Raw genomic sequence first — 26,794 nt, forward strand, 5'->3', positions numbered from 1 at the left:
TTAACATAAAAAAAAATTGTAAACATGTTGAAAAAAAAGAGATCGTGTAAATATAGGAGTTGAAATAAACTAAGCAATTGTAAGTTACATAAATGTATATCTAGATATAGTTGTTAAAAAATAAGCATGTAAATAAATACATAGAATAAGGTTAAGAGAAATGAAAAAAAAATCATTAATAGTGAATATGTATATACGGAAACATAAATATTCTTGCACACACATTATAAATAATTAAATACATAAGATTTAAGCATAAAATATAAAGAGATATAGGAAATAGTAAAAATGAAATAATTAAAATAAATAATTTCATTTGAAAAATTGTTACGATATATTTTGATAGTAAATTTATATATATACATTAATGATGTAGCAACATAAAAAATAAAAAGTAATAAACGTGTAAATGAGCATATATATTGTATAATAGGGATAGTTGTATCTATAATTGTAAATTTATAAATAAGAATCAAAGGTAATAAAATAATATTATTATAACTAGCTAAAGAAATTAAGGATAATAATTTAATAGCGAATTTTTTTTTTGTAATAAAATAATTAACTAGTAATATAAAAACAGGAAGTAGTACATTAAACAAGTAAATAGAAAATAATGTGTTATATAGAACATTTAGTTTATTTTGATAAATGTATCTATTTATATAATCATTGTTAATATTTGTTGTGGTATTAAATATAGTATTATTTAAATTGAAAATAAAAAAATATATAAAAGAAATAAATATATTTAACCATATAAATCCATATAAGTCTGGATTTTTTATAATGTTCAATTTGTTATCGTAATAATCAACAGCATCATCATTAATACATGTTACATTTCTAATATTTTCATTTTCATCATAATTTTCATTATCTGAACCATTTGATGTATAATTATTTATATCTGTGGCATATTTTATGGTTGGACATGTGTTTTGTATTTTTGAGTCGATATTGCCTTGTTCAATATCATCAAAATTATTAATAAAATAAGATTTTTTATCTACATCACAATATGGAAATAATGCACACATACATCGATATATAATTATGTCGTTATCTATATCATAAAAATGTAACAATTTAGTTCTTATATTATTTAACTTTTTAAATAAAGGAAAAAACCCAAAGGGTGTGTTTTCATTATTTTCATCAAAATTATTTTCACTTGTTTGTGCGCTTAAATTTATTATATTCATTTTGCCCATTATATTTGTTTGAGTGTTATTTTGTTTTTCAGAAAAAAAATTGTGTTCTTTTTCGAAATCTTCAATTTTATAAAAATTTGAATTATTCTGGATGTCATTAAACAAAAAAGAAGGATTATTTTGTGTGTCTAGAATAGTTATTGGATTGTTTAAATTATTAATTATAGTATTATTTTTATTTTCATTTTTATTTTCACTTTCATTGATATTATCAGTTATAATATCATCAGAAAAATTGAGTAAATGAGAAGGGATATTTTTATTCGAATTATATAAGGTAAAGTTTGAATTTTTATTTCGACTATTATTACTTGACTCTTTGTTTATATCATTTAAATTAAATGTTTTTAAATTATCATTTTGGACATTTCTAATATTTGATCCAAAAATACTTTCATTATCATATTTACCATTTTGATTTGTATAATAAATATTACTATTATTGTTGTCTACCCTTGAATTGGAATTTATAAGGAAATTGTTATTAAACTCATTTTGTACCAATCTTGATCGTTCACTATTATCATTACAATTTTTATTATGCTCACTATTCATTGTTAAAATGTCATGATAAAGTTTCCAACCCAAATAAATTTTAAACTCATCACCTTTCCTATTAATTTATATTTTTTTAATTTTTTAGGAATGGAGAGAAAAAATGAATAACAAAAAGATAGAGCATTAAGCAGAATAATGTATTATAAATTCTGAAAATCACAAAAAATTGGAAAAGGGAAAATAAATATTTATGAAGTGTCAAACATAAAAAAGGTGAAAATTTTATGTAAACTTAATAATTAACAAAATGAGATAAAATATGTGATTTTTTTTTAACTTGAAAAAAAAAATTAGTAATAAGTTGCATGATTAATTTGTACAAATTCCTTTAAATTGTGTGGATGTATACATATATATAATTTTTTTTTTAAATATATTTTATGATACAACTCTCTAAATATGTATTAATAAGTTTATACGCATTTAAGAGTTTATGTAAATACGCTTAGAAAATTAAATAAAAAACAAATAGAACAAAAAAAAAATGTATATTACTGTTTCATTTTTCACCTTAAATAGTACATACGTCTTTATACACAATTTATATATAATATATTTATGTACATATGCTGATGAAGTTTGAGATATAAGAAAAAAATGGAAATGTACAATATATTGTCATTAAGCATATAAAAAAAATAAAAATACACACATATTGTATAATTTCTCCTAAATTGGGAATAATATTAAAATTAAAAAAAAAAAAATCTTTGGAAAATAATTTTTTTTATATATTTGTTCAACTTATAACAGTAGCACATTTCTATAAAATTTTGGTGGAAGCTTACAAAAGTCTACACAAAATATAGTTTTGATATAATAATATATTATATTTTTTTTTTTGGTTAATTTAAAAAATAAATATGATTTTACTTATAAGATAAAAAACGAGAAAGAATTATTAATTACTCTTTTTACTATGATTGGTTTGGGTATAATTTGAACTTTTTAATTGTTAGGTTTTACATTATAATAAAAAAAAATTTACATTATATTTAGAGGGTAGGGAGAGGGATGCTTCATGCTAAAATATATATGAAAAAATTTATGATTCCCCAAAAAATGCCTGTATAAGTTTTGCGTATGTACATATATACGTGGCACATATGGGTGCAGCGTTATACAATTTTATAGTTCCATCATTGAATAAGGCTTTTTAGATATATGAATAAAAAGGGAAAGAGTTTGTATGTATGTTACTTATATAAATTATTTAAATAATGATACGTATGTAGTATTTACTTATATATATCACATACTATAATATATACAAATAAACACTAGGGGTTGGATAATTGTGGTAACCCGTTAAAATAAGCTATTTAATAAATATATATAAAAAAAGGATATGAAAAAACGAGCAATCATTAAAAAAAAAGCAAAATAAAATTTTATATTAAAAATAAACTTAATATTTGTGTACTAAATAAATACAAATTTTCTTTTCGTTTCTATATTTTTGTAGTTAATTTTTTTTTTATTACATTTTAAAGATATTTGTTTAAAAAAATAAATAGGATAATACTTAAAATAATATATATTATATATTTCCATAGAGGAAAAAAAACACAAAAAACGAGAGAAAAAAAAAATTTTAAGTTGTGTACGAAGCACAGTTTGCTACATACTATCAATAAAATTATATTTCTTTAAAAAAATAAAATATATTCATTATATATTTAAATATATATATATTATTTAAACAATTTTCTTTAAAATGGAAGATGAAAAAAATGATTATAACCCAGAAGAAGAAGTAACTACAGGAAACTGGAATACTCCAAAAGTAAAATAAAAATATGCATGTACACTTTTGGTATATATATGGGATGTTAATAAATGAAGTGAATAAGTATATATAGTATAATTGTGTAACTTATTATTCCTGTGTATGCTTTTTACGTTCGATTTTGTGTAATATAGTATATAATTTTTTAAGGACATGCACACATATAATACAAGTATGTGTATATACAGGCAAAGAATATTATATATATAATATTTAATAATATATATGATGTTGAAATAAAATAGTTATTTCAGTTACAATATATACATTTTTGTATGTTTATGTAAGTGTAGTTTTGTGATATATAATATTATTGAGATTATTATTTATGTTACTTTGATTTTTTTATTCAGATCGAATTGAAAGAAGTTGAAATAAAAACAGGAGAAGAAGATGAAAGTTTATTTTGGTCAGGACGATCGAAATTGTATAGATGGGTAGAGGGGGAATGGAAAGAAAGAGGATTAGGAGAATCTAAATTATTATTACATAAAAAAAATGGAACAATCAGATTTTTGTTAAGACAAGAAAAAACTTTAAAAGTTGTTGCAAACCATTATATATACCCTAACAAATCATATTGTAAACTTGTACCAAATGCCGGAAGTGAAAAAATATATGCATGGACTGTTAAAGATTTTGCTGAAGAGCCAAAAATCGAACAATTCGCTTTAAAATTTAATACAGCAGAGGCTGCAAAATTATTTAAGCAAAAATTTGATGAGGCTGGTAAAATTAACCTCAAGTTACTTGACGACAAATGCGAGTTGAAAACTGAGAAAGTGGAAGAAAAGGAAAAAGAAAAAGAAGAAAAAGAAGAAAAAGAGAAAAAGGAAGAAAATGACGAAAAAGAGAAAAAGGAAGAAAAGGAAGAAAAAGAAGAAAAAGAAGAAAAAGAGGATAAGCCTGATAAGGAGAAAAAGGAAGAGAAAGAGGAGAAAGAAAAAAAAGAAGATAAGGAAGAAGATAAAAAAGAAGATAAGGAAGAAAATAAGAAAGAAGATAAGGAAGAAGATAAGAAAGAAGATAAGGAAGAAGATAAGGAAGAAAAGGATAAAGAGGAAAATATTAAAAGAGAAGATTAAAGAAGAACAATTAATATAACAATAACAATATGTCAAATATATATTTTCCATATTTTATATAAACTAATTTGTTAAGAAGTTATATAAATGTAAATATCACTGCAACTTGGCACATACATCGCCACTATATATATATGTAGGAAGGTGTAGGCGCATTGTAACGTGTGTATGTACAGTTATATTTATATTTTATGGATATAAAGCTTTGAAATAAATAATTAAATTTGCACTGAAAAATTAAAGAAATAACATGAATTATTATATTCCCGACAAAAAAATGTGTGCAAACAATAATAATAGTATGAACAAACGTATGAATGAAAAAAAACATTTTGTTATAAGCAGTTACTCCGTAATGTTTAATGCATATGTAAATATATATTGTGTACATATGTGCTTATAAGTATCCATATTGTTAAGTTTTTGTTTAATACTGTATATATATATAATATATATGTATATATTTTTTTTTGTAGTGGAGAATTGCATGAAGTGTCAAATACAGCATTTATAAACAATAAATTGAATGAATATATATATATATATAAACAAGCAAAGAAATAAACAAAGAAATATTTCTTTACAGCAATAAATGTTTATTATTATATTTAAAAAAATAAGAAAATATGTTAGCTTTATATATAAATAAAAAACGAAAATTATTAGTACTATTTCAAAAAAACACGTTTATAATTATATTTTCTTAAGTATATATACGTTGAGCTCTCTATTTATAAAGTTTTATTATTAAATGGAGAATGTTTGTACATTTAAAAACAATTTTATATGTTTATAGTTAAAAACAATAATTAATTTTTGTAGGCCAATGTTGTTTATTTATTTCAATTATGTTGTATATATAATATGATTTAATTGCTGCAAAGGAAATAATAAGTATCATTTATAATTTTGCTAAAGGTAGTATATATTTTATATGTCTTTAGTAATTTTTTTTGATAAAAAGTTTGAATAATGTGACTTGTATTTTTTTTTCTTTTTATGAATAGAATAAAATATAAAAATATTTTTTTTCTTACCTCACTATTTACTTAATAGAAAATTTTTTTTTTTTCGTTTATCAAATATGAAGTATTTCAAAGATTGGTATTTGTACCTGCATAAAAGTGCAAATTAAAGAAAAAAAAAATAATAAATATATATATAATATTAATGTATAAATGATAATAATATATATAATGAAATAAACAAAATAACAAAGTAAAAGATAAATAATGATATGTCTTAACCTTGGTGTATAATCACTATGTAACTTTGTGTGTATTTTATTATATATATTTTTTTTGTGGTAGCCATAGAAATGTAATGGTATATTGTAATTTCGTTCATTTTTTTTTCAATATTAATTAAACTAAATTATTAAAAAATAGAAAAAATATTATCAAATAATTCTTTAAAGAGTGTATGTAAATTAATAGGAATATACTATCATGTAGAAAAGAGAAAATGTATTCTTTTTTTTGTATAGTTGATAAAAATAAAATTTAAAAATAAATACAAAATTAGTATCCTGTTCAATATGAAGGAATATTTTATAAATATAAAATTTTTCATATATGTTTTATAAATTTTGTTTTTACTACAATTATGTGTAGCGAAAAAAAAAAATGTTTCATTTTTTTAAATAACAGGAAAGTATACACCTTGTGTATATAGATAGTAATATATATGTACATGTGCGCAGGTGTTTAATTTTCTAATAACAAAAATTAGTATTTAATCTTTTATTTTTGCGCAGATTTAATCTTTTATCTTTGCATAGACTTAATCTGTTTTTGTTTTTCCACATATTTTATCATTATATTCACTTTGTATAATGAATTATAATTTTTTATTTTTTTCCATTTTAATAATAAATATATTTTCAACACATTTAATAAGCAAATGTAACAAACTGAAATTAAGCTCAAAAAGAAAAAACAGCCAGGACGCTCTTATTCCAAATGAGGGAAATTATATGAATCCGAATATAATCTATGATGAAAAAAATAATAAGGAAAGTGCAAATGAAAAAATAGACAATGGGAAAAATTATATAGAAAATCAATTAAATTATAATAAAAACAATAGGACAAATAATGAGGAAATAAATACAAATATTAATCATATTTATAATGTACAAAATAAATATAATAATATTAAAGAAATGGAAAAAATGACAAAAAGTTATGAAGATATGAGCATTTTAGAAGAAAATTCGAAAAAATTACAAAACGATATACATTCATGGATAAAATCTGTACATAGTATTGAAGAAAAGACAAGTAAATTAAAAAATATAAAAAATGATTTATTAAATAATATTATATCATTAAATAAAACATTATTAGAAGAAATTGAAAATATTAATGAAATTAAAAAGCTTCAAAATGAACAAAATGAAATATTTTCTGAAAATTTGTTGTACTTTTTCCCATCAATGCCTGAAAAATTACAAGAAAATATAGAAAAAGATTATAATATTTTAAATTATTTAGAAATTTACAATAAAAAGGATAATTTAAAAAAAGTTGATACAAATTTGTCATATACTTGCATGTTCAGCTTTTTTAGTTATTTAATTTTGCTTTCAGCAACAGTTTTATTTTTTTTATAATTTATTTTGAAATAATATATGCAGAATGTAAAAGGCAAATCATTTCACTTTTTTGGAGTGTATATCTGGGAATATATATATTCGTAAAATTATGTGAACTTACAAACATATGCGATTATGCATTAATAAAAACAAAAAAGGAAATGGCATTATTCTTGTTTGTTTCCAATTATTACGAAAGAATTTTAAGAAATTTTGAAGAATAAAAGATATATAAACATTTTACTAGTTTCCTTATAAATATTATGAATTGTGAGGATTTATTTTCGGCATAAGTTTAATTACAAGAAATAAAAAAATGTGGATATATTTGATTATATTATTTGTTTATATAAATACATATATTATTGTTGTTTTAAATTTGTATTTTTATATTTTTTAAAATTAGAATGCCTCTTCATAGCTACTTTTTTTGGCAATATATATGGATAAATGTATGTATGCGAATAAGACAATATTTATTTTGCCGTTTCAAAAATGGAGCGGCATTTAATTGATGTGTTTCCAGTACATAATGTTTTATTTTTTAAGTGTTTTGTAATATTTCATGTTTTAAAATATTATTAAAATAGTTTTATAAAAATAAAAAAAATTATATAAAAAAGAGATATATATTTATGTATGTTAAGTTGGTAATTAAAAAAATAATAATAAATAATAACAATGTTATTAAAAATAATTTATGAATTATAACAAATATGGATGTAATGCACGATCATGTAGAAAAAATATAGTGAGTGTAAAACGCATCCTCTTTCGAAATTTATTTAATTTTATATATAGTCTATACATTCTTAGACATATTTATATATTTGGGTATCTAATCAATTACCAATTCGTTACAAGCACATATATTTAATTATGTTTTCCCCAGTTTGCGAGCATGAAATATGGGAAGTGGAATTACAAAAAAGTAGCGAAATTGGTAATTAAAATATATATATGAGTAACCAATTAACTGCTAATAAATTTAAAATATAAAAAATAAATGAATATAATCAATACACAAAAATTATATTAAAAAAACCCTTTTATTATTTTACTGTTATTCATTGAGATCTAAAAAAATATATTTTTTTGATATATATATTGGTCATTTTATTTAATTGTATTATACATAAATGTATTAGTATAGTTTACTGGAAAAAGGGATGATTTTTTTTGATAGCTATTTGTAATTTATCATAAGCTTTATTATAGTTACTAATTTTGTGTTTGCTGTTGTATTTACTTAATGTGTTTTCGAACTCTGTAAGATTATTATTTGGCTTGCAAATAAATAAACAAGTAATAGATCTTTTTAACTTACATAAATGAGCTAATTTATTTTTAGTTGTAAAAAAAGTATATGGAATATTATTTTCTTCACAAAATATTGGCATATGGCAAATAATATCAATGGGGAATACATCAATAGCTAAAATGAGTATTCCTTTGATACCTCTTCTTATAGCTTTAATTACTTGACTCAATCCTATTATTAAAAATTTCGTTTTTAATATTTTTTTTTTTTTATCATCAAGTTGTTCATTAGTTTTTATTATATGTGTTGCATTAATTTTAGCATGATATGTATAATCTATAATTTTTAAAAGATATTTATAATATTTTTTTTTTAATAATGGTTCGCTAATTTTTGATATGTATGAATTACTGTTTTCTTTTTTTATTTCTTCAATTGCTTTATCATAACCCTTTTTTTCTTTATTTTTGTTGGTACTAATAACACTATTATTATCATTTTCTTGTTCGTTTTCGGTTTGTTCTTGTTCTTCTCCCTTTTCTTTTTCTTTTTCCCTTTTTAATTCAGATGAGTCGTCTTTAACAGAATTTATCTCCATTTTATATTTATCTTTGGCTTTAATTAAATATTTAGAAATAAATGAGATAAACTTTTAATTTCATATATGTTGAGGGAGTAATTACGTGATGTTATTTAACAAAAAAATAAAATATTTCGCAAATATATGTTCACGAATAATTATCGTATATTTTATTTCCTTTTGTTGTTTCTTCAATTTTTACTTTTTTTTACAAAATATAATAATCATCATTAAAAATAATAAATAATGAAATAATATAATATCACAAATTTATATGGAATATTGAATAATGTTCTATTAATAAGATATAAATAATATATGCCGATGAAAAAAATACATAAATATATTTTATATATATCAGTTATATAGTATGTGATAACTGGGAATTATCGTGCTTTAAAATGTAAAAAAATGTCGATATTTTTTTACAATTATGTATAAAAAAAAAAATAATAATATATATATATAATGAATGTTTAAAGGACAAAATAAAATTCATTAAAATATGTAAAAAGTAAAATAATAAGCATAATGAAACTTATTTTATATTTTTTCATATTTTTATGTATACATGTACGTATTATGCATATTTAAGTACATTTATATGCATATGTTTAGTATGTGTATTAAATATATGAATATTTAAATGGACAAAGAAGAAAAGAATAAGTAAAATAATTATTAACTTAATTAAAAAGAAGTCAATTCATAAATGATTGATTCCAGCTCTTTTTAATTATTTTATTATCTACAAAAATAATAAATTTGTAACTTTCTTTTAATGTAAAACATTTTGTATATTATATACATGCATTCATACATACATACATATATACATATTTAGTATTTGAAACAATTTTTGACGCTTATATTCGTGATAAATATCATATATATATTGCTTAACGTTTATATGTGGATGTGCTAATTATGAAGACAATAAATGATAATTTTCAAAGGATGTGAATTAAAATGATATAACTTAAAATAGTTTAAGATAATAAATACCATAAAACTCGGAAGAAAAAATCATGAGAAATTAAATAATAAAAAATAAAGATACTATAAAAAATATGTGGATTGTGAGCTCATATTTCTTGTTATTTCCTATATAAATAATAATGAATTACCAAGATTTGAATGTTGTGATATAATAAATGAATTGTGATTGTCTAAATGTGTGCAAATAATAGTTGTAGTTATATAATACATTGGAAGAAACCGAATAATGAAAAGGGGGTAAAAAAAAATCAGTAAAATGCAATAAATTGAATGTAGAGAAATAATAAACTATAACAATGAATAAAAATACAATGTAAATTATATTAATTATAAATATGATTATTATAATTTATATATGTTTAAAAAATAATTTTTTTTTTAAGTTAATTTAGCTAACAAAATTTTGAAATGATGATTAATTATCAATAAAAAGTTATATTTTTCCGTTTTTTGGGTTATTTTACTATTTTTATTTGTTTTGAATATTATTTTATATTTTTTTAGCAATCAATACGAATTTATAAATATATGAAAATTTTGTCATACTTATATTCATATATTTATTTAGTTAGTTATATCGAATTGAAAATATAATTAGCTTAATTTATATGCTAATATTACTTATTTCTTTTATTTTTTGGTATAAAATCTGCACATTTATGAGACTTGTGTGTAGTAACGATATGTTTATAAATGTTGCAATTTTGTGTATGACTATTTTGCAAAATTTAATATAATTTTATTTTTATGATTGTTAAAATAGTGTAAATTTATTTTGTCTGTTTTTAAAATTATTATATTTATTCTATATATTATATTTTTGGTGTTGTTTGATTTTATGTAAAACGAAGAAGGTTTTATGTTGTTTGTTTATTTTTTTATAAAAAGGAAATATATCAAGCTGTTTCAAAATGGGAAAATATGAAATAGAGAGAAATTATAAGGTATTTTTTTACTTGCAAAACTATTAGAAAATAAGAATAATTATAATTAATGTGCTTATTTTCAATTTTTATATTTTTGTTTTTAGGTTTTGAAAGAAAATAATATACTCAATATATTTAAATATGTAAATTGTGAAAAAAATGAAAGCAAAGAAAAAATCGCTATTTTGTATTATTTGTGTAACGTTTTCGAGGAAAGACATCTAGTGTAAAAAATAAAGCAATTAAACGAATTTATTTATGAAAAGTTTACGAAATAAATTGGAATATTTGTATTTAATATATATATATATATTTTACTTGTTCATTATGTTTATACTTTTTTATTTTGTCTCATTTTATAGGCTAAATGATCAGATATTACAGACTTACCTAAATTTACTTAAAATTTTTGAGGATTATTTAATACAAACTTATAAAAAAAAAAAAATTTTAATAAAAAAAAATAAATGTTATTATAATGAAAAGGAATTAGAGTTAGAACTTAGTACTTCATTAAGCATACTGATTCAGAATTTCAGTTATATAATTTTGCATATATCTTATTTTATATCACTAAATAGTAAATGTAAAAAGAGCCCTATTTTGAGATTACATATATATTACATACATGTGTTAACATTTATTATATTACAAAAATATATGAAAATAAATGAAAAATATAGATACAAGAGAATATTATATTTATGTTACACTAATTTGTTATTACAATTTCTTATGAGTATATATAATTTAAAATTATATGAGACAATTTCCGAGGATAAATTTTACATAATTTCTAAGTATATTTTATTAATTATTAATAATTTTCGTAATATAAAGAAGAATAAAGATAGTGAACGGTTGTTCATATGTTTTTATGATTATGCTTATAAAGTAATAGAGATATTTTTATGGAAGTATATAATACTTGTAAATAAAAATAAGGAAGCTAATTGTTATGATAAACTCATAAATTATTATAAAAATTTAATATCATTTTTATATTCCTATATAGAAAAGCTAAAAATATTAAAGGGTGTGGAAAAATATATATTATTTAATAAAAAAAAAATATATAATAATTTTACTTTATTATCTATAATAAAAAATACAATAGATATCCATTTTTTTAGTAACACCTTTATATTTTCAATCAATGATAATAAATTTACAGATTTTGAATTAAAAAAAAATAAAAATGTTATAGTTGATGAAATTAAGAAAACATCTCAAAATGTGTCTGGAGAATATAAAGAAAAACACAATAAAATACTAGAAGATGAAGAGAATGTAAATTTTAGTAAAATAAAAAAAAAAATAGACAATAATAATATTAGCATGATAAATAAAGATATTAAAAATGTTAAAGAAAAGGATGAGGATAAAATAGGGAACAGAATATTTTTAAATATAAATAATGAAGTAGTAAAAAATATAATATTATTAAAAATATTAAAATTATCTGAAACATTGTTATTAAAAAATGGGAGATTATATTTGAATTTATATATACATTGTTTAATAAATAATGTTAGTAATTTAACTATAAAAGAAATATATGATACTTTACAAGATATAAAAGTAATTGATAAAAATGTGTGTATGTATTATAGATTTTTAAATTTGTTTGAATATTATTTGAATATATATTTTTATATAATTAACATAAATAAAATTGGTAATATAAAAAATAAAGATAATCATAATAAGTATCCTGTGTATAGCAACATGATAAAAAATGTTATATTTTATTTGTATGAAATGTACATGTTATTTATTTTGTTGTTGAGTTCAGACAACAAATTTGTGGAATTTTTTTTTAAGTATATAAATAAAGAAATGAAGAGTAATGAAAATGATGTCCAAGCTAAGAATTGCAACAAAAATTTTTCGAAAAATGAATTTTATTTTATTAGAAATATATTACACATAACAATGTCTGATAATTGTATTCGTGTTAATAATGTGACATTACTTATTGTGGATTTAATATTTATGAGTAATAGTATTTATTATTTTCCAGTTTTAAAATGTTTATACAAAAATAATGAAAAGTTAAATTTATTTATTGAAAATAAAATGCTGAGAATTTTTAAAAAAAACAAAATGCTTGTTAATATAAATAAGAAAAATATATATTTTAACGAAAAATATAAAGATATGACGCTAGAAAAATTTAAGGATTATATATTATACAGAAAAACTATGAATATACTTTCGAATAATTATTTTGATATGATAAATATATCAGGTTTAAATATTTGTGTAAACATGAAAATGGATTTCCATTTATATATAAATAATTATGTAAGATCCTTTATTTCACTTTCAGAAAAAAAGGTAAATTATAATATGTTACAGTTTATAAAACATAATAGACATAAAGCTATAAGTGATATTGCCAGTTTGAGTTTAGAGAATGAATATAATAAAAATAACAAAATAAAAATGGAAAAGTTTGGTGAAAACTGTATAGATTGTGTATACATAGAAAATAATGAAGAACAAAAAGATGAAGAAAATAAAAATGAATATCGAAACGGTGAATTTTATGAAAATGGAATAAAAATAAAACGCAACAAAGACATTCGTACAAGCAAAAAATTAAAAAATGTTAGTTTTTCCAATAATATTAATGCGTCAAAGAATAAAGATAACAAAGTTGATAAAATACATTCTTCACTTACTATACAGAACGGGGATAGGACTTGTGGGGATAGAAATTTGAAAGATGAATATTATACAAAGTTGTATTTTTCTTTTTTGGCAAATAATATATTATCAAAAATTATGAAAAATAAAAAGAATAGTTATTATTATTCAGAAGTACAAAATAATTGCCAAAATTATTTAGGAATATATATAAATAAATTACAATATTATTGCAATAATATATTTAATTGTAAATATATATTTCATTGCAATTTGAGTAATTGTATTAAGAAAATATTTTTGGAAAAAAAAAATAATTCCAAAAGTTCAAATAATAATGTATTATGGAATACTTATTCATTTGATAATAGACAGGTTAATTTGAATAAACACAACAATGAGGTATTATTAAATCATAAAAGTTTTTATATTAAAGGTATAAAAAAAAAAATGAATTTTTCAAGATATGATATTTTAAATAATATGCTTAATTATAAAAGTAGCTATTTTGATAATGAAAATTATTATTTTAATTTTTTATTTAACATTAAATATATACAAAATTTAAATGACAACATTAATGATTATTTTTTACTAAAAAAAAAGCAAACACATAGAAATGCAATATTTAATATAAATTTGAATATCAAAGATAAAATAAAGGAGAAAATGAAAATAATTCGTAATGACATTTTTTATGATTCAAATTATAATTTTTTATCAAAATCGTTTGAAGATAATATCAAAATAAATGGCGAAAGCATAAATAAGCCTATACTTAGTGACTTATTTTTAAAAGAGGAATGGAACTATAATGATTTTTATAGGACTAGAAAAAAATATAGTGAAAATTATTTACTTTCTTTTCTTTTTTTAAATTATAATTATTGTATATATAATTATAAATCAAAAAATTGTCTTCAAAAATTTTTATTATTAATATTAAAATATTTTAAAAAAATGATTACACACATAAATATATATAAATACACATGTGCAACATTATTATTTCTAACATCTTATTTGGAAAAAAAACCATTGCCATATTTAGATTTGTTTATGATAACTAATAACGTAAGTAGCGATATATCTTTTGGGTTTTTAGAAAAACATAATGAATTAAATAGGCTAAGAAAAGAAATAAAAATGCATCTCGATGTGAATATTACAGATGCGAGTGATTCAAATCAAGGGGATAATAATTGTAGAAATGCTAATAATATTACTAATGAAAATTTTGATAATTTATTCGAGGATAAAAAAGAGCATGATTTATCAGAAAAAATATATGGAATGAAAAATAGATCATTATTATCTCAAATAAATAAGCAAAAAAAGAAAAAAAAAGGAATTAACGTAAAATATGAAGATAAGAAAGAAAATGTAAATAATAAGGAAAGAAGTGGTATATTATTCTATGAGCTGAATGATAGTTTTAAAAAAATATCATTAAATCAAATACTTGTGAATCGTATTACTAGGGAATACAGCTATATAAAAAAGAGTGTATTAAAAAATATGAAAAATTGTAAACATAACAATTTAAGAATTGAGAGCGAAGAAAATGATGATAGAGAGAAGAAAGATGATAAATATTTAATTTTTTGTAAAGGGGAACATAAAATAATATTGAAAACACTTCTTAATATAATAGACAATATAAAAATATATATTTTTAGTAACATTTTTCATTACCTATATAAGGATCGAATAAGTTATAGCAAATACATAAGTTTACTATCATTATATTTTTATAAAATATATTTTACAATGTTTTATTTAGAAGTATATAAAAAGGATATATCAAATAAAAATATGATTGAGGCGATAAAAAGCAAGCTTATAGAAATAACTCCAGTTTTATGCATCAAATATATGAATATATATAATATTAATAATATATGTAAAATAGAAATATTAAAAATAATAAAAGAGGAGAAGAATGAAAAAATGAAAAATAAGAATAATTCAGAAAGTAAAGAAATTAACTTAACAAATGATGATTTTGATAAGCTTTATGTACTAATAATATATTATATTGAAAGTATAAGAAAAAAGGAGAACATATTATTTAGTTTATATTTATTATTAGATAAATATATATTTCGAAATAAATATATACATAAAAATATTAAACAGTTAGTCAATTATAGAATATTTGTATTCCTATATGATATGAACAAATTTTATGATTATAATTATATTTTTACAACAATGTTTATATTAATGAATATTATGAGTTATAATAAGTTTATAAGAAATTATATTTATTATATATTTGATTATATATTTAAATCAAAGATAAATGTGATATATGATTGTAGATTTCTTGTATGTTTTTTAAAAAATTTAGAAAAAAGTAGTCTTGATTATGCTTTTTCAAAAATTTTGATACAAGAAAATAAACAATTTAAAAATTTAGTAAAACGGAAGAAAGCGAATTTGATTAAAATTATATATAAAGTTAATTTATACATTACTATTAATTATTTATTATTTTTAAAAATGTTAAATTGTTGTAAATTTTTTTTATATTTATATTCTTACTTTTTTTACGAATTTTATATTTTGTGTGTAAAGAAATATACAAAGAAATATGAGAGCAATAATTTCAATTACAGTGCAATAAATAGCAGTAGAAATCAAGATGAACGTTCTTTTTCAAGAAAAAACAAAAAGTCTCAAATTTCAAGTGTGTCTCGAAAACAAAAAATAACTAGCGATGGTCTTAAAGTAGAACCATCATTTAGGCACAATAGAGAAACTAATAAATGTGAAAAAGCTAGTAAATATGAAAAAGATAGCGATATGCATTTAAAAGAAGCAAATTATATGTGTATTAATAATATTGAAGATAAAAATAAACATGTGAAAGGCTTATTCTTCAAAAAAAGTTATTCTCCTAAATCTATGAACAATAAAACATATATATATGATATATATGTTAAAAGGAGTGGATCGGATGGCATTATGGGGGTTAAGCGTAGAAAGAACCATCTAAGAATTAAAACAACGAATGAATTTTTTTTTAATTGTAATGTGAAAGATGAAAAAAATGATAAAGAGTGGGTAAATGAGTCTAAATATGTATTAAAAAATGGGAAAAAATATATGAAGAGAAATAATGCAAATAATAATAGTTCTTTAAAATATATTAAAAAATATAAATATGACAAAAAAATTAGTAATTTTATAACACGATCATATTATGATCGTGAGAATATTAAATACGAAGAAAAAGGAATAAGGAGGAAAAATATTATATTTATAGATAGAAGGTATGAAAAAGGTGAAATTGTCAAAAATGAAAAAAGGAGAGCAATAATATCGAAAAAAAATAAAAAAAATAACGCTATTTTTTTAGGAGGAAATAAAGAATTTGATGAACTTGGTAATAAGGAAAATAATGATAATGATATACGTTATTTAAAAATAATAAAAAAAGTAAGAGGAAGTAAAACATATATATATAATGTATATGATATAAAAATAGGTAAACCAGTTTTACATAATAAAAAATATTTTAAAGAATATATAAACGTAATAAACTATGTTATGTGTATATTTTTAGCTACTAATATTACTAATTTAAACATGAATATGTTAAACAATTATTATATATATATTATATCAAAAATTATAAAGAAGAACTTCAAATTTTATTTTACATATTTTTATTATATTATATTTAAAAAGAAAAATAATAGGTATAAAAATATATATAATATAAATTTTTACAATATATTAAATAATACGTGTAAAAAAAAAATAGACGTGTGTAAAATAAATATAAAAAATAAATATATATATGTTTTGAATACATTATCAAGTATGTTGTGTGTATATAATTATAAATATGCATTTTTTAATTATTATTTTGTTTATTTTTATAAAATTGTGAAAATGATGGCAATGTTTTCTGTCAAATCAATATTAATTTCGAATATATTGATAGACACATATAATGATGCTATATATAATGATAAAGATTCAAATAGTAACAAAGAAATAGATGGTAATAAAAACAATTCGAGTAATAAATATAATAGGAATCTAGATTATTATCACAAATGTTATTATATAAGTTCAGAAGAAAACAATAGTAAATTCAATGAAATAGAAGATATGTCTAGCTTTATGAGCGAAATAGATAATAATTACAGTATAAAAAAAGTGTTACAATATCCTGAAAATATAAATGGAATTAATATAATCAATAAAAACTACAACAACGATAGAGGTGAAAACAAAGTAATAGAGAAAAATGAAAAAAATAAATTATATAAAAATAAGAACAAAAAAAAATGTAAAAAAAATAATTCTTTATTTCTTAACAAAGACAATAAAAATTATATTGATAGTGATATCGTAATGATAAAATGGTATATAATGTATTTCTTAAAAGAGGAAGAGAGTTTGATAAAATATAATTTAAAGAATTCTAAATTAACAAGCAAAAATGTGTTAGATAAATACATAAAACATATTAACAATATGCTGTTGTTATATGTAATGGTTAATTATATGATATTGATATATAAAAATATAAGTTTAAATAAGAGGGGTATTATAAAGACCAAATTAGAAAAATTAGATTATTATAATTATTATTTAATGAAAAAAATAGTAAACATTTATTTTTTAAACATTCCGTATTTATGCAACTATTTAATAGTAGCCTTTGAATTTTTTAGTAATTTTTGCAATACATTTTTATGTATTAATTATGATTCATTTGGTCTAACAAATCAGATAAAGTTAATTTTTAAAAATCATTATATGTATTATTTGTCAAATTTTTCTAATAAAATAAAAAATTTAAAAACATATTATCATGTAAATTACTACAAGAGTAGAAATTTATATTTTTACAATTATAAGAAGAAACCTGATAAGTTTTTTGAGTCTATTAAAGAAGTAGAAGACAGAAATAAGGAGCATAGACATAGTAATGCATCAAGTATTATAAAAGTTGGGAATGCAGAGGATCAAAATTATGTTCCTTTTGAAAATAATCGAGATAATATAAACAATTATAATAATTTGCATTCAAATATTTATTATAGTGAAGAAGATGTAAAAAAGGATTCACCACGTTATGATAAAATTGAAAAAAATTATAATGGAATAAAAAGTGATGGAAATAAACACGAGATTGAATATGATAACTGTGTAAGTGATTATGATGATTATATATATAAAGATTGCTTTTTCGAATTAAAAGATATACTGAAAAAAGGGATAAAAATATATATAAATAATTTATATAGCAGAAGTATTAAGAATTTGTATTATTTTTTAGATTTCTTTAACGATACAACATGTAGTATACAATTTTTAAATTTATATTTATATGAGAATGTAAGAATTAAAGATATATATAATAATATAAATCTTGAAGGTTTGAATAATATTTATTTATATAATTCAAAGGTGTTAAAAATAGACTATTATTTTATATCATTGACGTTTTTAATTTTGATAAGAATATTTAATTTTGCTTCTAACTTTTTTCATTCTTCTAATTATTTTGTCCAATTATATTCAAAATATAAATATAATTATTTCTTATATAATAGTACCGCACATAAATATTTTTTATTTTATAATATATATTTTTTTTTGACAAATAAAAATCCAGAAAAAAAAGAAGGGCTACTTAATTTAAAAATAAATAAAGATATAATAAATTTATGCATTTCAGATATTTTTTATTTTAACAAATTGCTTTTACAAAAATGTTTTATGTATTTATTTTTTTTTTTCCACAATTTTAATCATATATTAAATGATATATATTGTGTAAATTGCCTAAATAAATATTCAGTTGGATGTTATGATCAAAATGCTAATCCTATAGAGCTTGGTAAATTTCATGAAATAAATGGAAATAAAGAAAAAAATATTTTTAAGAAAACAAAAAGGATAGTGAATAATAATATAAATAATTATTATGGAAGTAGTATAGAGAAAAAAAAAAAAAAAAAATATGAAAACACTGTATATAAGAAAAATGTGAAAAATAAATTGAATAATAAGGGGAATGACGAATATTATGGTATGTGTGTTGATAACACAAAAGAAAATGTAATAGACAAAATGATAAATATCAATGATAGTGATGATATGAAATATGAAAAGAATGATAAATTAAAAAATAGTTATATATGTGGTAATATTGAATACGAGAATGATATAAAAAACATCATAAAATGTAATAGTAAAGAATATAACCATTCTAATAAACAAAATATATCCAATATTGAAAAAGAGGAAAACATCATTTCACAAACAAAAGGAAATAATATTGCATCGTATTTAAAAAATAAATTTAATAATTTAATGAGGCATCATGAAAATGAAAAAGATTCATCATATATAATGCATAAAAATATCAATAAAAGTTTATATAATGATGGAATATTTCATACAAATTCAGTTTCAAATAAAAATAGCAAAATAAAATTGGAAGAATATCCAAATAATAATAAAAATTGTCATAATAAAGATAATAGTGTGAATAGTATGTGTGACAAAAATAAAAAGCATGAAGATTCATCTACAACTTTTTCAAATAATGATAGAAAAAATGATTTAGTTTTATTAAAAGCATATAAAAATATGTTAAATTATAAAAAGATTAACAAAAAGAGATTATATGATTATATGCTAGAGGAAGAACTACGTTGTACGTGTATAAATAAATATGTATATGTTTGCAATTTGATATATAATTGCCTTATTTATATATTCGAAATGAAATTAAAGTGTAAACGCATAAAGAAAAAACATCCTATAATTCCATTTAATATATTTAAAAATAAAAAGAAGAAAAACAAAAAAACTAAAATGGAAAATTTAGCTAGCTATAACAACAATAATAATCAGATAATAATTAATACGAAATTTTTTGGGAATGTTGATTTTACCATTTTAAGTATTTTATATATGACTGAAAATATTTATATGAATTTATATAAATGTAAATTATTTACGGATATGTGTATATTTAATAATATAAAATATACATGTATGGAAAATAAAGTGAAAAAAAAAAATAGTTATAAAAAAAGTAAAATTAAAATACTAAAAAATGGCACTAAAGTAACGAATGCATCTAGCAATAAATCTATAAATAAAGCAAATTTAAATTCGAATGATGATATTTCAGATAATCATAGTGTCCCCTTTTGGGTAAAAACTAGCAGATCTTATACATCTTCGAATAAATTAACTGAATCTGAATGTAGTGAAAAATTTGATAAAAACTTTAAGAATATTTATTCAAATAGAAAAAATAATTATAATTCGATTTTAGAGAAAACTGATAAACCAAATAAAAAAAGAAAAAAATTAAGTAATTATTTTAGGAAAAAAAAACAAGATGAAAACAAAAAGTTATTATCCATTTATAATGAAAAGGTAAATAAAAAGAAAGAAAAAAAAAACCTTAAAAATTATGAGCATGATATGGATGATATACCAATACAATACAATAAGAAGACAAAAGAAGTAGTATATCAAGGGGAAAGAAATATAAATAATAAAGAGTGTAGTATTACATATGGGTTATTAATGGATCCACAAAAAAACAATACTAGTAGTTACACATATAATATGGAAAAAAAAAATTTCCTTAATAACATATATACTAGCCAAAAAAAAACATCCAAAAAAAAAAAAAAAAAATATTTATTATTAGGTAGAGACGATAGTAATGCTAAAAATAATTTGGAAAAAAAATCAATAAACGATAATACACCGATAAATAGTAAATTGAATAATAGTGGACAAAATATATGCGAAGAGACGAATGAAAATTATGATTATTTTGATATTGAAAATGAAGGTATTAAGATGGGTAATAAAAAAAAGACTGAGATAGTTACAAAGAAAACTAATCGAATAGAAATGGCTGTTAAAAATATGGTAAAAAAAGAAAAAGAGAAGAAAAAGGTTAAAGGAAATAAAAATATAAAAATGGAAAAGGAAAATGAAAAAAGAAAAAATAAGAATAAAAAATTGAAAAAGAAAAATAGAAAGAAGAAAAAAAAAAAATCAATTCACGATTATGAAAATATGTACAATGCTAATGTGAAAGGGAAATGGAACATTCGGAAATTGTTTTTTAATAAAAATAAGAATAATAAAAAGAAAAAGAAAAAATATATCAACCAAAGTAATATAAGTGACAATATGAGAATTAATAACTTATTTGTTAAATATAAACCAAGAAATATTAAAAATAATATTCTTAATAAATTGCTAAAAATAAATATTGGGGATAAGGAAGAGAATATTGAAAGAATAAAAAATTTATTAATTACATTTTATAGTAATAATAATGAAAAAAAAATAAATAATTATATTCAGAACATATTTAAGTATACATCATTATATTCAAATTTTAACGTATTCTATAAAAGAAATATAGAAATATTATGCTATAAGACAAAAGTGGGAAACAGTTTGATAAAATTGTTATATTCGATTTCTTATAAACATAATATATCGATATTTTACAAAATATGTAAAAAGATTGAATACATATATAACTATTTAAATTTATCATTTTACAATGATTTATTTAATATGAATACTAAAGATATAAATGATAGGATAAATAAATATTCATTATTTATGTTGATAAAATATTTAAAATATCATATGCATAACAATAGGCAGTTGTTTAATATATTTATAACCAAAATAATAAATTTTATAAATCATAATATACATAATATATCCGAATTTTTATGTATGTACAGATATAACGACTTATTAAATATAATTAATCACTATATTGTGAGTACAAACATAAATGATATGTTAACTTTAAATAAATATAATATTTTTTTATTAGGAGCAAATAAAATATTATATGTTCCCGTATCAAATATATTATTTTTATATTGTAATGAATTAAGCCTTAATGATGTTATGAAAATTTTGTATAGTCATCCGCAGTATAGTCTTTTTATTAAAAGTGTAGCAGTTAATGCTTTATTATATTCATATAAAAAAAATACAATCACAAATGTAATATATTTGCAATTATTTGAATATTTAAAAGTGGATTTAGGAAACAGAATATTATTTTTTATTGTATTTTTTTCTTTTCAATCGTTCCGGTTTTTATACACATTTTTTCTGAACATGCACACATATATGAATGATGAATTTTTAGGGCATTTATCATATTATGAAAATTTTAAAAATAAAAGAGAAAGTTGTATAATTCCAATTGATGGGAATGATAACAATCTATTAAGTATATGTAATGATAATATTGAAAAGTGTTTGATATTTAATAAAGATTTATTTGAAAAACGTAAAAGGAATATATTTAAAGATATTTTGCTATTATGGCCTTGGAGAAAACAAGAAAAAAATGACATACCGAATGAGTATAAAAATAATAAAAATATAGTTACTAACAATATAAATATTAATAATTTTATATATTTTAAATATAATAATTATGTAAAAAAGAAAAATGTTTTATCATTAAAAATATCGCTTATTAAAAAAATATTCCTAGAAAATTTGGATAATACAAATCGAGATATATTGCTAGAATCATGTCGTATTCACAACAAAATTTTTTGTCTAAGTTTAGAAGCTTCAAAAATGGATAAAAATATACAATTAGATTTTGTAAAAATGGAAATTAGAAATATGCTTAATAATATAGATATTGATAAAATAAAATTATTAACATCCAATAATATAGTGTCTTATTTATCTGACGATATAAAAGTATTAATGTCAGCAACAAGATCACCATTATTTTTATCTTTTAAAACAATAAAATGTAATTTGAAAAAATATATGTATTTTAATAACCCTTTTAAATATTATTCGGGTATGTTCAAGAGTAGTCATGAAATTGATTATAAGAAAATTCCAGATGTGTTTTCACCTGGGAAGTTTGATGCCGATTACAAAAACAAACAGATGAATGATAAAATTTTACATTATAATAGTGATTTATATTTAGGGAAGAAATCAGAAAATATTTTAAGTGATAATTTAAAAAAAATAGATTATTTTATTAATAAAATAAATGAAAAAAGCGATTTATGTGACAAAGAAAAATCTGATGTTGACTTTGCTCAAAGAAACTATATTTATAAAGGACGTGGAAATAGTCGATTAATGAATAACGAATATGATTTAAATATTAAAAATAATAATTCATTAAATGATATTATTTATAAAATGAATAACAAAGAAAAAAATGACGAAAGAAAACAGTTGGTTGATAAAATATATGAAGATGTATCATATATTTATAAAGTAAACGATGATGTTCGACAAGATAAATTAGTTGTTCAAATAATTTATATATTTATACACATTTTTAGTGATTGCAAACTCTTTTATAATTTATTTCCATATAATATCATAACAAACAAATATTACAATATCAATTTAAATAAGGCTCATAATAATATGGGTAGCCATAATATAAACATTTTTGTTAAAAATGTAAAAGAGGAAGAAAAAAGTACAAATAATGAAAAATCAGAAAATAAGCGAAAGTTTTCGTTTTCATTTCATTTATTTAAAAAGAAAAAGGTGAAGAATAAAAAAATGAAAGATAAGAATAGGGATATAAGTACAGATGCACAAAAAGGGGATAGGAGTATGAATAAGGATAAACTTTACACAAGTAGAGACTTACAAAATTATGTTAATATGAATTATACATTTTCTAATTATATTAACACAAATTCTAAAACAATTGATGTTTCTAGTATAAAACAAAAAAAAAAAAAAAAAAAAAAATTTGAAAATTTCGGTGCAGTTATTGAAGTTTTACCCAAAACAAAAAGTCGACATGAAATAGGAAGAAAATATCAAAATATAATAAAATTTTATCATTTAAAATTTTCAAATATTTATATTTATATTTATGCCTTGAAAAATTTTATATCATCTTTGGCTGCATATTCGTTAATGTCCTTTATTTTACAAGTAAAGGATAGACATAATGGAAATTTGTTATTTGATGAATACGGAAATATTGTACACATAGATTTTGGCTATATATTGAATATATATCCAGGTAATTTCATTTAAATATTTTATTTATATATGTATATGTGAAAATGTATATATATTAAATATGTGGATAAAATATATATTCAGTTATTTCAATTTCTTATATACTATGTTTATTTTTATATTAAAAATTTTTGTAGGTATTTCTATAAATTTTGAACTTGCCCCATTTAAGCTCACCAAGGAAATGATTACGCTTTTAACCATCAATAATCAGAGAAAACAATATTTTATTTTTACATATATTCATCTAGTTGTGAAAGGGTAGATTTTGAATAATAAAATGTGTATATACTCTTTATGTTTTTTCTCTGAATTTCTTATTTTCTATGCCTAGTTTATTAACATTTATAATACTGCATATATAGAAGCTTATCGTAAAGAAAATAAAAATTTACAAAACCTTAATAAAAATGTATATAAATTTTACTTCGTTTTAATATTATTTTTAGGTACTTGCTTTTAAGACAAAAAAGTGATTGGATAATTTCGTGCATAGAAAGTTTATCGAATTCAGAAATTAACTGTTTTAAATATAATACCATTGAAAAGTTGAAGTAAGGAAAAATAATTACAGAATAGAATAATAAAATATTATGGCGTTAATTTGTGCAATAGACGTGAAAATAAGTGTCGCTATTTTTTTTCTTAAGTTTATATATGTATTGTTTTTTCTCTTCGTATGTTGTTTATTATTTTATTTATTTACCCCTTGTATTAATATAGAAAACGATTGAATCTGGACAAAAATGACAATGACGCAAGTATTTTTATGATTAATAAAATTCATCAAGCTTACAACAACATAACTACTATCATGTATGATTATATTCAAAATATTCAGCAAGGAATACAATAATTATGAAAACTGGTACTATAAATTACTGAAATGTGTAAATTTAAAGCTTTTGATCAAGCAATTTAATATTAAGTTTGTTTATTCGCATAAAAATGGAAGAAAAATGAATAGAAAAGATCATATATGAGAATAAAAACTTAAAGCGAACATTTTGTTTTATTTGATAATTTTTTGTTTTAATATATTACTACCATATTAATTATTAATTTCATTTGCTAACATTTTCATTTTTTATATTTTTAAACATTTGTTTCGTTATTTACTAGTTGTATATTTTTTTCCCTAAAATACTTTTATTAATTTAAAAACAAACGCATTAAAATTTTTTTTTTCATATATTTAATTCATAGCTCTTTGTATATACCATTTTTGAGGAATTATGACTCATATATATATTTTTTTAATTTGATCATATTTATTATTCTATACGACATTATTGAATTTATTATAATAAAAATAAAAAGTGGTAAAATATATATAATACCCAATTATAAAAATGATAAAATGCATATGCATTATAAAACCTAAATGTGTAACTTTTAGGTATGTAGAATAAGCAAGGATGACAAATGTCAATATAAAAGATATATTTATCATAAATTAGATTTAAAAAAGTGTAAAATTTAATATAATTCCCTATAGCGTGGATATTGTTATGTTAAATGGATAAATTTCATACTGTTATATTTAAAATGGGCATATATATATTAATAATATTTCATAATATATCTTGTTCTTAATAAATTATATAATAATTTAAACAATCGGTATTTGAATTAGCATATTTACTTTTCTACATATTAGGTTATATTAATTGTTAAGCATAGACATATTGTTTAGTTTTGACAATGACATATATATGAATATATAATTTATAAAAAAAGTAGACAGTTAATTTCTTTAAAGGGTATATATAAATTAATAGATCGATGTTTTGAATATGTTATTTTTACGAAAAGGTATATATTTTTTAAATTGTTCTATATAATGATTTAAAGTATTTTCATTAGTCGAACTAAATATACGACATTAACATATACTGGTATAAAAACAAACATAACATTAATAATAATAAATTAACGTTTTAAATTCGAAAAAAGGTATAGTATATTTATTTAATCTGCTTATACTCATAAATTCATTATATGCATTTTTAAATTGGTATATTATGAACATATTCTACATAAAAGACAAAAATTTTGATATTA

At 19.6% G+C, this 26,794-nt stretch overlaps 5 protein-coding genes across 5 annotated transcripts; 3 read left to right on the forward strand and 2 right to left on the reverse strand.

Annotated features, from left to right (window-relative positions):
• Positions 1-224: 224 nt before the first annotated feature.
• Positions 225-1,769, reverse strand: PBANKA_0721600 (conserved Plasmodium protein, unknown function; the record flags this gene model as incomplete). Its single annotated transcript, XM_034564133.1, has 1 exon — positions 225-1,769. One exon carries the CDS (start codon positions 1,767-1,769, stop codon positions 225-227), a length of 1,545 nt encoding a protein of 514 aa, XP_034420960.1.
• Positions 1,770-3,489: 1,720 nt separating this feature from the next.
• PBANKA_0721700 (ran-specific GTPase-activating protein 1, putative) lies at positions 3,490-4,646 on the forward strand (the record flags this gene model as incomplete). Its single annotated transcript, XM_034564134.1, has 2 exons — positions 3,490-3,558; positions 3,915-4,646. The coding sequence occupies 2 exons, from the start codon at positions 3,490-3,492 to the stop codon at positions 4,644-4,646; spliced, it is 801 nt and encodes a 266-aa protein (XP_034420961.1).
• Positions 4,647-6,480: 1,834 nt separating this feature from the next.
• Positions 6,481-7,260, forward strand: PBANKA_0721800 (apical merozoite protein, putative; the record flags this gene model as incomplete). The annotated part of the gene is made up of 1 exon (XM_034564135.1): positions 6,481-7,260. The coding sequence occupies one exon, from the start codon at positions 6,481-6,483 to the stop codon at positions 7,258-7,260; it is 780 nt and encodes a 259-aa protein (XP_034420962.1).
• Positions 7,261-8,396: 1,136 nt separating this feature from the next.
• Positions 8,397-9,101, reverse strand: PBANKA_0721900 (60S ribosomal protein L7ae/L30e, putative; the record flags this gene model as incomplete). Its single annotated transcript, XM_034564136.1, has 1 exon — positions 8,397-9,101. One exon carries the CDS (start codon positions 9,099-9,101, stop codon positions 8,397-8,399), a length of 705 nt encoding a protein of 234 aa, XP_034420963.1.
• Positions 9,102-10,993: 1,892 nt separating this feature from the next.
• PBANKA_0722000 (phosphatidylinositol 4-kinase, putative) lies at positions 10,994-25,586 on the forward strand (the record flags this gene model as incomplete). Its single annotated transcript, XM_034564137.1, has 6 exons — positions 10,994-11,026; positions 11,113-11,234; positions 11,371-24,731; positions 24,868-24,991; positions 25,180-25,284; positions 25,454-25,586. 6 exons carry the CDS (start codon positions 10,994-10,996, stop codon positions 25,584-25,586), a joined length of 13,878 nt encoding a protein of 4,625 aa, XP_034420964.1.
• Positions 25,587-26,794: the final 1,208 nt, after the last annotated feature.

This window comes from Plasmodium berghei, assembly GCF_900002375.2.
Source record: "Plasmodium berghei ANKA genome assembly, chromosome: 7".
Lineage (NCBI taxonomy): Eukaryota > Apicomplexa > Aconoidasida > Haemosporida > Plasmodiidae > Plasmodium > Plasmodium berghei.